The sequence below is a fragment of the Anolis carolinensis genome, unplaced genomic scaffold (assembly GCF_035594765.1).
Source record: "Anolis carolinensis isolate JA03-04 unplaced genomic scaffold, rAnoCar3.1.pri scaffold_13, whole genome shotgun sequence".
NCBI classification, from domain to species: Eukaryota; Metazoa; Chordata; class Lepidosauria; order Squamata; family Dactyloidae; genus Anolis; species Anolis carolinensis.
Genome location: NW_026943824.1, coordinates 4,309,457 through 4,322,430, shown reverse-complemented (window position 1 = coordinate 4,322,430; position 12,974 = coordinate 4,309,457). Strand labels below are relative to the sequence as shown.

Here is a 12,974-nt window from a genome sequence, read left to right as displayed (position 1 = left end):
GCATCCTCAGAGGTTGTGAGGTATGGACCCGGGCTGTGGCGCAGGCGGGAGAGCAAGCCAGCTGCAATTAACTGCAATGAATCACTCTGACCAAGAGGTCATGAGTTCGAGGCCCGCTCGGAGCCTATGTTTGTTTGTCTTTGTCCTATGTGAAAAAGGCATTGAATGTTTGCCTATATGTGTAATGTGATCTGCACTGAGTCCCCTTCTGGGTGAGAAGGGCGGAATATAAATGCTGTAAATAAATAAATATGGAGAAACTCAGCAAGGAAGGGTTATATATCTATATCTATATATCTGTGGAAAGTCCAGGGTGAGAGAAGAACTCTTGTCAGTTGGAGGCCAGTGTGAATGTTGTAGTTAATCACCTTAATTAGCATTGAATAGCTTCATCTACTGGCTTCTTCCTGCCTGGGGGCATCCTTTGTTCAGAGTCGTTAGCTGCCCTTGTTTCCCATGTCTGGAACTCCTCTGTTTTCAGAGTGTTGCTTCTTATTTACTGTTCTGATTTTTTAGTGTTTTAATACGCTGAAAACAGAGGAGTTCCAGACATGGGAACCAGGGGCAGCTAACAAAGGATGCCCCTAGGCAGGAAGAAGCCAGTAGATGAAGCTATTCAGTGCTAATTAAGGTGATTAACTACAACATTCACAGTGGCCTCCAACTGACAAGAGTTCTTCTCTCATCCTGGACAGATATATATATATATATATATATATATATATATATATATATATATATATATATACACACACACACACACACATACACACACACACATACACACACACACACACACACACACACACACACCTTCCTTGCTGAGTTTCTCCATTCCTCACAACCTCTGAGGATGCCTGCCATAGATGTGGGCGAAACGTCAGGAGAGAATACTTCTGGAACATGGCCAGACAGCCCGGAGAACATACAACAACCCAGAGAGAGAACACTTTCAGGTTTTTGGCTCAGGATAGAAAAAACTTTATCTTCAGTGTTTAGAGTTCTGGAATGGGACCTGGAGGATGTAGTGGTGTCAAACTACATCAATTCTGCAGTGCAGGCACATCCAATGTAGGAAAGTGGAGGTTCCTGTTAGGCCGTCTTGAACTCACTACTGGAAAAGTATGGGCCACGGTAAATAAAAATAAATACAGCGTGTCTCCAGATTTGTGGGGGTTTGTTTCCGGGACCCTGTGCAGATATATATTTTAAATGCATATGTTCATTTCCATATTATTAAATGGTGGCATTTAATAATATGGGTGTGATGATCCAGGGCATGCGGACATGGAGGAACCACTGTATACAGAGTTAGTTTTTTAATGAGAAAAGTCTAGACCAGGCATGGTCAAACTTGGGCCCTCCAGGTGTTTTGGACTTCAACTCCCTGGCTGTTAGGAATGGTGGGAGTTGAAGTCAAAAACACTTGGAGGGTCCAAGTTTGTCCATGCATGGTCTACATGTTAATTCATTGTCCTTTGTCATCCTTAATGCTCCAAGAACGATCACCTGGATTTCCAGCAAGGCTCAAGCCAGAGCTTCATGTCATTTGTGAATTTTCATGCAGTGTTTTAAGATAAATGCACAAAACAGATGCTGCAAAATATCTGGAGGCCCCCTGAATTATTTCATTGAACAGGTTGGGACATGTTCAGCACACAGATACCCCCAAAGGCTCAGAGAAGATACCCACCCATTGCGTTGCTGTTCAAGAGGAAGACCCCGTGGGCAGCTCCAGTCTTCTCCATGACAAGATAAAACGGATGAACGCCATAGAGATTGAAGCTCTCCTGAAAGAGAAGGGAGTATGGTGGGAGTGATTTTTGCTCCAAAAGGCACATTATTTCTATGTAGCAGACAGTCTTAATTGAGGCTTATTTTTGGAGTAGGGTTCATATCATGAAAATTGAAATCCAGTACATTTGGAAGGCTGGTTCAAGCCATGGGTGGCCTTGTTTAAGAAGCCATGATTAGTTTAATTCTAGGGTAGGGGTTCTCAAACTTTTTAAGTGGAAGGCCGATTCATGATCCCTCAGATTGTTGAGGGGCCGAATTATCATTTGAAAAAAAAAACGAACAAATTCCTATGCTCACTGCACATGTCTTATTTGTAGTGCAAAAAAACAAAAACAATAACAAACCCAGCAACAATTACTTATTTATTTATTTACTACATTTATAGCCCACCCTCTCACCCCGAAAGGGACTCAGAGCGGCTTACAAGTTGTATGTACATACAATATATTATATTATTATTGGCATAGCACAATATTAGCATTATATATTACTATATTGTACTATACCATTATACCGTAATATTATTAGTAATATTACATTTAATATATAATTAATATTACTATATTATACAATATTATTACATTGTGTTATTATTATTATTAGCCTCCCTGAGTCCCCTATTGGGTGAGAAGGGCAGGGTAGAAATACTGTTATAAATAAATAAATAAATAAATAAATATTATATTGTATTACATTATAATATTACAGTAGAGTCTCACTTATCTAACACTCGCTTATCCAACGTTCTGGATTATCCAACGCATTTTTGTAGTCAATGTTTTCAATACATCGTGATATTTTGGTGCTAAATTCGTAAATACAGTAATTACTGCATAGCATTACTGTATATTGAACGACTTTTTCTCTCAAATTTGTTGTATAACATGATGTTTTGGTGTTTAATTTGTAAAATCATAACCTAATTTGATGTTTAATAGGCTTTTCCTTAATCTCTCCTTATTATCCAACATATTCGTTTATCCAACGTTCTGCTGGCCTGTTTACGTTGGACAAGTGAGACTCTACTGTATTACATATAATATATAATATATTATATTGTATTATTATTATTAGCCGCCCTGAGTCCCCTATTGGGTGAGAAGGGTGGGGGTAGAAATACTGTAATAAATAAATAAATAAATAACTAAATACGTATTATATTGTATTGTATTACATTATAATATTATTATCAATAATATATGCATACACAATATATTATATTATTACCATATCATTCATTTAAAATATTGGTAAATGAAAGAACAATACAATATTTAAAAATAAAAATAATTTTAACCAACATATTGTAAACTTATCAGGATTTCAGTGGGAAATGCTTCTGGCCAATGAGATAATCAAATAAGATTGTTGTTGTTGTGTCTTCAAGTCATTTCAGACTTTGGGCGAACCTAAGTCTAAAACTGTGGGCGAGCCTAAGTCTAAAACCCGGGCCATAGTTTGGAGACCCATGTTCTAGGGCATCTAGATGCCAGAAGAAACTCGATATGACCATATAAACTACATCAAGACCAAAAACAATTAAGATATTTAGTAAGTTACCGTTGGAGGAACATCTCTGGCCCAGAAAGTCAAAGTGTTCCACTCCAGGCTGTGCAGGAAGTTGCTTCGATGCTCCCCCAGACCGTAAAGGTACGAAGATGGAAGGAGGGTAGAAATCTGGAGAAACTGATCAGCGAAGAACAAGGGAGCCATCGTCGTGTTCAACCTAGAGAAAAGGAACCACAGATGACAAAAGAAACAGCAACAACGGGGCCCAAAGTTATGGGCAAGTCAGGTGTTTATTATATTAATACATGGGGAAGAAAGGTCCTTACAGCACTGTCCCTGAAGTTTTCCGCTTCACTATCAACCCAAAGGGCTCCTTGGAGAACTCAACGGTATATATGGGGTTCTCTGCTTTCTTTGTCACCGGAGGAACTTCCAAGGGAACTTCATACCGAGGAGATGTGGCATCGGTGATCTACAAGAAGTGATTGTTAGAAAATTCTCAGGAAAAGACACGTAAAATGGAGAAGAACGAAATGGTGACTTCCACTAAACCAAAGGTTTTGAGGACGTTAGTAAAGGGAATAATAATAATAATAATAATAATAATAATAATAATAATAATAATAAACAGCAAACAAGATAGGTATGCTGGATTTCGTATCACAAAATCACAAGTCAAACACTTCCCAAAATACATCACACAGTCCTAAACACTTGGGAAGTGTTTGACTTGTGATTTTGTGATACGAAATCCAGCATATCTATCTTGTTTGCTGTGTCATAATAAAATAATAATAATAAAACTTTATTTATACCCCGCCACCATCTCCCCGTAGGGACTCGGGGCGGCTCACAATGTTACAAAAGTAACAGAGCAAATACATTAACAATATACACAGTTTAAAACACAAGAAGATGATAAAACAGAAGTTAAAACAAAGGTTTATACAACAGTAATAATATCAAACAACCACCAATGCCATTCAGTCAACTTCAAAGGTGGGGGGGGGGGGGGACTATAGCAGCAATATAAGATAAAATAATCAGGTTAAAATACCCCGATGAAAGGTCCATTTGAGCCGAATAATAAGCCAAGTAAGCTATCCTTGTGTTGGAGACTAGCTCGGAGGGGAAGTAAAGGAGAGAATTCCAGGAGAGCAATAAAAAAGAAGCCTTTTATTATTATCACAGCTGATGATAAGGCAAAACAGCCATAGGTACCCACTTCAGTGGGTCCGTACCATGCAAATGGCTGTCGCAACATATGCGTAGCAAACAAAGAATTTATATCTCGGCTTATCTAAAATTGACCAATGGCTGAGGATCTTCCCCACCTTCTACACCTACTTGGCATAAGTGAGACCTGTGACCTCACTTGTTGATTTCAAGCTAACTTTTTGTCTTGGAACTTTCTGGAGAAAGGCACCAGCTCACAAGAAGGCCCTGTGTTGCACATACTACTTTGGTTCATACAAAGTGCTTATATTGTCTATATAAAGGCTATATGATCTATGCAGAGGCAAAGCTATGTTAGGCAAAAGTTTACTATTTTTCTGGCTTATGGTCCCTACACTTGTGGTTAAGGATTGCCAGTTCAGGACTGCCTCAGGCCAAGATGTCAGATGCTATTCAATGTAGTGTATTAAGCACAATGATCCCAGATTGCTATTAAAGCATATGAACTCATTGCCTACTTTCCTCAACCTATTAGACTAGATCATGGCTCACCTTGACGTGTAACCGGGTATCGGTTTCAAACTCCACGCTGAGCTGCAGTTTCTCAATGTCTTTTGGGTAATAGGCCTTTGCTTTCCTGGTCAGGAACCCCACCAGCCCCAGTTCGGTCTCATTCACGCTCCCCAAGGTGTAGCTGGGGAAATCTGGGGGGTAGAAGCACCAGGGCACCCCGTTGGTGCTTCCGGAGGACTGCTCGCTGTCGACGAAACAGCACCCCCGGGCCTCGCACAGTTCCCGCGTCACCACGGTGTTTCTTTCCGGGTAGCAGTCGAAGCGGAGGTCTTCTGGGATGGAGACGCACTTGGCTAGGGGAGGCGTCCCATGTTGACTCCACCAAATCTGGCCCAGGACCCAAACGGTCACTCCGCTAAGCAAAGCGGCCACCATCAGGAGGCCTCCGCCCAGCCACCAGGCAGAGAGCTTTTGGTGGCACAGTGGCCTCCCATCCACGTTGTCCTCTCCGGCTTCCGGGACTTGCGTGGAGTCTGTGGTCAGCTTCTGATAGGATTTCATTTTCTGTGAGCTGGGTGAGGAAAGAAAAAAACACACAATTGGAACAAGAATTAACAGAGTTACAACCCCATTGGAAGGACCGAAAGAGTCTCACTCAGATCCGAGTGACCTCTGGGTTGGATTACTATAAGGCATTGTGCATAGGACTGACTTTGGAGGCTATTTCGAGGCTTCACACCAGTTCAAAAGACAGCTGCTGAAATGGTGGACAGGATAAAACCAGTGGAGTGTTGCTTTTATTTTAAAAAGGTCACTTGGCAGTATAGCATAATAATAATAATAATAATAACCATCATCATCATCATCATCATCACACAGTCCTAGACACTTAGGAAGTGTTAGACTTGTGATTTTGTGATACGAAATCCAATATATCTATCTTGTTTGCTGTGTCATAATAAAATAATAATAATACAGTACAGTATAGTATAGTAATGTATAATACTAATATTGTGCTAGGCTAATAATATAAGATAATGTATATACATATAATATTGATATTATACTATAGTAATAATATATTAAATACAACTAGTGATAATATATAATCTACCATAATAATAATAATAATAATAATAATACAGTACAGTATAATAATGTATATTAATATTGTGCTAGGCTAATAATATAATATAATGTATATACAAATAATATCGATATTATCCTATAGTAATATTAATATATTAAATACAACTACTGATAACATATAATCTAACATAATAAAAATAATAATACAGTATAGTAATGTATATTAATATTGTGCTAGGCTAATATTATAGTATAATGTATATACTTATAATATTATTATAATATAGTAATACTAATATATTAAATACAATTGTATATGCATATAATATTAATAATACTATTTTGCAATACAATATAATATTAATATTATTTTGTAATACAATATAATACTAACAATACAATATAATAATGTTAATTATATATTATATATTACATGTAATATTGATAATAATATTACAATGTATTGATATAGTACAATATAGTAATTTATTGCCAGTATTGTGCTATGCTAATAATATAATATTGTATGTAAATTTAATTTTTAAGCTGCTCTGAGTCCCCTTCGGGGTGAGAAGGGTGGGATATAAATGTATTAAATAATAAATAAATAAATACAATTACTACTGATAACATATAATATATGATAATACTGTTATATTATTGTATATTTTGGTGCTAAATTCGTAAATACAGTAATTACAACATAACATTACTGCATATTGAACTGCTTTTTCTGTCAAATTTGTTGTATAACATGATGTTTTGGTGCTCAATTTGTAAAATCATAACCTAATTTGATGTTTAATAGGCTTTTCCTTAATCCCTCCTTATTATCCAAGATATTCGCTTATCCAAGCTTCTGCCGCCCCTTTTAGCTTGGATAAGTGAGACTCTACTGTATATGGTAATCTTATTTCCTTGCCACCTTTCACCATGCTATATTACAACAGGTGATATTCATACCTGCGCATGCGCATAGCACTCTCTCGACTCTCCCGCGCTTCTTGTTCCCCATGAATGAAAACAGACCCTTCAAGTGGGCGGGGCTTATACACAGGAGAGTAAAGCCAGGTCTGAGGTGATTGGAGGGAAACGAAAGCGAGGGCGGGGCGGAGAGGCAGGGGAAGGGGGCGTGGCTTCGCTTCCCCCTCCTCCGACGTCAGGCTGTGGCGAGTAGTGACATCCCAGCCCGGAAAACAAGCCCGGAGCGCGCTGATTGGCCGGCGCGGCGCGCGAGGAAGGCAGAGAAAGGGGGCGGAGCCAGGCGCGCGCTTGTTGCTGTTTGGCTTTTTTTTTTTTTTTTCAAAGTAAGTGCGCGAGGCTGCTGAGGGGAGGCGGCGGCGGCGGCGGCGGGAGGAACAACGGCGGAGCGCCTCGCCCTTTACCTCACTTATAGTTTCTTTTACCCCCTTCGGAGCTCCGGTAAGTGGGGCGGCTAGGCCTCGTTCGGTTCGGAAGGGTCTTCAGGAGAAAGGAGCGAGAACGGAAGGGAAGGGAATAGAGGCCGGGCTCCTGAGGGAAAGAAGGCAGAGGGCCTCGCCTGGCTCTTTCGCGCATGCGCACATGGGCAAATGAGAGGGGAGGCGGCGAAAGGGGAGGGGCTTAATTGGGCGGGGCTGAGGGTGGGAGGAAGAATTTGCTGAGTCATGCTCTCCGCGGGAAGGAAGAAGGGGAGGAGTTTGCCGAGTCACGGTCTTTCTGGACACGTGTCCCAAAAGTCTCCATAGGGAAAAAATGAACAAAGTCATACTATCTATCTATATATATATATATATATATATATATATATATATATATATATATATATAAAAAAGAGTGATGGCATCACGGCGACCCACAAAACAACAAAACTACAGGCCCCCCAACCTCGAAATTTGACAACACAACCCATCATCCACGCCTCTAGGTTGATACAACAAAAAGAAAAGAAAAATAAAGTCCTAATGAGAGAGAGAGGAATAATTGTTTTTAGCCAATTGCTGCCAGTTAGAAGGCTAAGCTCCTCCAACTTGGTCTCCTAGCAACCCAATAAAAAACACTAAAAAATAATTAAAAACACTAAAAAAATTAATACAATAAAATACTATAATAACAGAAAATAACTAAAAATAATACAAGAAAATAATAAAATATAAATAAATAAAATAAAAATATAACTTACAATAAAATTAATAAAAATGCAAATAAAGTCAAATAAAAATTACACAACAATTTTTAACCAATACCACCACCACTTTGCCACAGCAACGCGTGGCCGGGCACAGCTAGTATGTATATATATGTATATATATATGTTTATTTATTACTATATATCTTACTATATTGCCATTACTCAAAATATATGCTACAGTATATATCGTACTATATTACTATCATTATCTATATCTATATACAAGGTTCTGCCGGCCGTTTAACTTGGATAAGTGAAACTCTACTGTATGTGTGTGTGTGTGTGTATATATATATATATATATATATATATATCTTACTATATTGCCTTTACTCAAAATATATACTACAGTATATAACTTACTATATTACTATCTATATCTATATACAAGGTTCTGCCGGCCCGTTTAACTTGGATAAGTGAAACTCTACTGTATGTGTGTGTGTGTATATATATATATATATATATATATAGCTATATATCTTACTATATTGCCTTTACTCAAAATATATACTACAGTATATAACTTACTATATTACTATCTATATCTATATACAAGGTTCTGCCGGCCCGTTTAGCTTGGATAAGTGAGACTCTACTTTCTGTGTATGTGTATCTTACTATATTACTATCATTATCTATATCTATATACAATGTTCTGCCGGTCCGTTTAGCTTGGATAAGTGAGACTATACTATATATATATATAGAGAGAGAGAGAGTAGAGTCTCATTTATCCAACATAAACGGGCCGGCAGAACGTTGGATAAGCAAATATGTCGGATAATAAGGAGGCATTAAGGAGAAGCCTATTAAACATCAAATTAGGTTATGATTTTGCAAATTAAGCACCAAAACATCATGTTATACAACAAATTTGACAGAAAAAGTAGTTTAGTACGCAGTAATGCTATGTAGTAATTACTGTATTATATATTAAATGTAATATTACTAATAATATTAATGTACTAATAATAATAATGTTTTAAATTGATTGTTTTAATTGCTATGTTTATTTTTGTACTGTATACCGGCATCGAATTTGCCAGATTGTGAGCCGCCCTGAATCCCTTTGGGTGAGAAGGGCGGCATATAAATGATGGAAATAAATAAATAATAAATAAATATTACCATATAATGATATAGTATACAATATAGTAATTTAATGCTTATATTGTGCTATGCTAATAATGTACTGTATATACATTTGATTTGTAAGCTGCTCTGAGTCCCCTCCGGGGTGAGAAGAGCGGGATATAAATGTAGTAAATAAATAAAAATAAATAAATATATTGCTATTACACAAAATATATACTACAGTATATATCTTACTACATTCCTATCATTATATCTATATATATAGTATAATAGTAATACTTATACTCTACTGTATAAGTAAACATATAAGCCCCCGGTGGCTAAACCGCCGAGCTGCTGAACTTGCTGACTGAAAGGTCGGCAGTGGTTCGAATCAGCGGAGCGCCCGCTGCTAGCCCCACCTTCTGCCAAGCTAGCTGTTGGAAAACATGCAAATGTGAGTAGATCAATAGGTACCACTCTGGCGGGAAGGTAAGAGCGTTCCATGCAATCATGCCAGTGGCTACATGACATAGGTGTCTATGGACAACACCTGCTCTTCAGTTTAGAAATGGAGATGAGCACCAGACTCCAGAGTCAGATACAACTAGACTTAATGTCAGGGGAAAACCTTTACCTTTATCTATAACGGGCATGTATATCAAATTTACAGATGTCATCAAATTGAGGGCACTTCCAGATAGCATCAAAATGTGGATTTAAAAAGTTGAGAACCACTGCTCTAGATGGTTCTGAGCTGCTATCCTGTCAACCCCAGTAAAGACAGCCAGTGGTGAGCAATGCTGAGAATTATAGTTCATCAACACCCAAGGGGCCACGAATCGGCATCCCATCTCTATCAATTGTGAAGTTACATGCTATCAGTCCCTTAAGAGGAAGGGTGCTTTTGCCTACAGAAAAGAGAGCTTTAGCCAATAGAAACTGAAGCTATATGAAGTCTCTTGGCACTCAAACTGTTAAGAGACTAAGACAGGTTATTGCTCGAAAATATGCACTAATACAGGAATACAATTATATATTGATAGTTATTCTGAAAGCAGAAATATTTATTTCTGTCTGCTTCTACTGGAATCCCCCTTCTCCCCAACAGATTCAAATGTACAAATGCTCTAATGTGGTTAGACGCTGGGGAAGTCCTAGGCCTCAAATCTCACCTCATCCCTGTAATAGCAAAACATTATTCTGTAAATGTATGCCTCCAGCACTGTCATTTTTAAAAGGCAGAATAACTCTATTAACCTGAAAGTGATATGCATTTGAAGTTTTGGGAGCAAGATGGGAGGGGACCATAGACTGCTAATGAGGTTTTTTTAGTTCAAGGAATACAGAAATTGGACCTTCAAATGTTGTCTTGATTATAGTTCCCAGCAGTCATAGCCAACATGGTGACTAGTTACTGGAGATGTAGTCCAACAAGATCTGTGGAGCACTGCTGTGGTCTCCCTAGTTTACTGGCTGTGAGTATAGAGCCTGTGTCTTTCACAGCTGGCTGTGCATACCTGAGCATGCAGTGGTGTCTGTTTATTCAACCTGGCTCAATATAGACTAAAATGTGTCTTCAGGAACTAATACGAAATGACACTCTACGATTAGACTGAAAAGCAGTTGAAGATATTATTAGTAGTTAGGAAAGTTTGGCCTTGGGTTAAGGGAATTTCAGTCATGTTTGCTCCATGCTAATTGAGTCAGCAAAATTGTTTGTTCTAGGTATTCTGGGTATGAGTGCTTTCTGAGTCATTACATTTGATAATAGCATGCACATGTCCTATCTGTTCAGCACAATCTGATCCCCATGCACTGCCACCCCCCCCCCCCCCCCCCCGCAGCATGCATAGCAGGCATACATGATTGAGGGCAGGTATCTGTGAAGGGCAGTTGCTTGGGCAAAGTACAATGCTTTTGGGGTCTATTGCAAAACAAGAGGGAATTTTCTTCTCCAAATGTTCTTTCAACTAGTGTTGACTTTGATAGATAGTGATACCTTCTTATGATAGGATGCTATTGAAATCCCAAATAAGGATAAACGACCTTTCATAGCCACGAGACATTTAGAGATTGAAAAGGCAGCTCTCCTCAGCCTCCAGATAATTTGAACCACAGCTCCTATCATCCCCAAGCAATATACTCCTTAACATGAACAGGACTATATGTTGAGAATTTTATTTTTTTCGTGAACCGATGATTAACTTTTTATGCCCCAAGAGTAAAATGCAATTTTAAAGAGTCACATTTGTTGCCTTTTTAGCTGGATGTGTGAATCACCTCTATCTAATGTACACTAGAACAATAAAATACCTGAAAATGTATTTTGGAAATGGGTGTTAGAAGCCAGTATTTAGTGGTCTATCCTTTAGTTGCAGAAGTGGTAGGTGTCCTGTGTTTTGGAAGTCTGAGAAGCATTGTACTAATCATTAGTAACACCAATTTAATCCAGTTGTAGATTGCAAATGGAGTGTCTTTTCGTTGAATACTTCTAAGTGTCATTTGTGAGTGGAGATTGTGAAGTTATGCTTTTTAAATTGGAAAATGTCTGCATCTTTAAAGTCTATAGAAAAAGGGTAAAGTTGAAAGAAGTGGCTTTCAAAATTGAGTGTATTCTTGATGGCATAGTTTTTTAGTGGTGTCGATTCAGCCTTTCAGCTTCAGTCATTTAATTTACAGTACAGAAATAAAACATACTAGCTTTATTACCAGAACTAACTACAGCAGAAACATCTGATACAAAACATAGGCTTGTGCATGCTTGAGCAGCTGGATACAATGGTGTCAGTTTGTTCTAGTATTTTTATCCTGTATATTTTCTTTACATTTTTGCCTTCTGAAGAAGCCAGTGGAGCTTTGAAATCTTGTATGAAATATTTATGAAAGGTGTTGCCTTTTTGTGAATTTGGGTGTATTTTGCTGCATGGCCAACACGGGTAGCTATCCCTAAATATGTTAATTTTACAGAGTTGTTGTAAAGCTTAACTGAATGAAAACAGAAGTCATGCTAAATCAGACCGGAAAATAGTTTTATCAAGTGCAGTAACTCTATTAAGTTTCCCACAGAGCTTGATCAGCTGTACCTTGGGAATTTAAAAGCCAGACTTAAAAGTAAGATGCCTTTTCCCACTGTTTTTCCCTAGGACATGGTGCTTCTGGTCTTATATGCTTCACATAAACATTGGGACAGACAGCAGTTCATTGATAGCCATCCTCTAAAGATTTCTCAGCCAATGTGTGTCTAGGACTGAATACTTGCAAGAAATGCCTTATGCATGCTCTAAAAAGTGTTATGTAAATGCTAGATGTTAAACATCACAGGCAAGGAGAACCTTCTCTTCCCGTTTTGCAGAACTAGAATGCCACTAAACACAAGTTAACTTCTATTTTGATTTCGGGCATATCCCGCCCCTTCTTGTTTTCCAAAAGTGTTCTTTTTTAAAAAAAGTAAAGGAAGTAAAACAGAGTGAAGGTGAAGGATGATTTTTTTTGTCATGGTTAAAAGAAAGGCCTGTATTAATCTGAAATTAGTAAACAAAGAAAACAAAATACTTTAAGCTAAGGAGAAGTCAGAGATAACCTCTGTTCATTGCCTGTTTTTGCAAGCTATTCCATTCCTAGCTTATTATTTCAAAAATAT

At 38.0% G+C, this 12,974-nt stretch overlaps 1 protein-coding gene across 3 annotated transcripts in view; it reads right to left on the bottom strand.

Moving 5' to 3' along the window:
• LOC100553663 (lysosomal alpha-glucosidase) overlaps positions 1-12,974 on the bottom strand; it is a 29,065-nt gene that overhangs the window by 15,867 nt on the left and 224 nt on the right. The window contains exons 1-5 of one of the 3 annotated variants that reach the window (XM_062964140.1): positions 7,470-7,616; positions 5,035-5,566; positions 3,633-3,778; positions 3,358-3,523; positions 1,694-1,790 (exon numbers count right to left, since the gene is read on the bottom strand). In XM_062964140.1, coding sequence (XP_062820210.1) covers positions 1,694-1,790; positions 3,358-3,523; positions 3,633-3,778; positions 5,035-5,556 — 931 coding nt within the window. In that variant the 5' untranslated portion in view covers positions 5,557-5,566; positions 7,470-7,616. Of the gene's footprint in view, positions 1-1,693; positions 1,791-3,357; positions 3,524-3,632; positions 3,779-5,034; positions 5,567-7,047; positions 7,077-7,469; positions 7,617-12,974 lie in introns of those variants that run through there. The other 2 variants (XM_062964139.1, XM_008118399.3) reach the window with 2 other exon arrangements.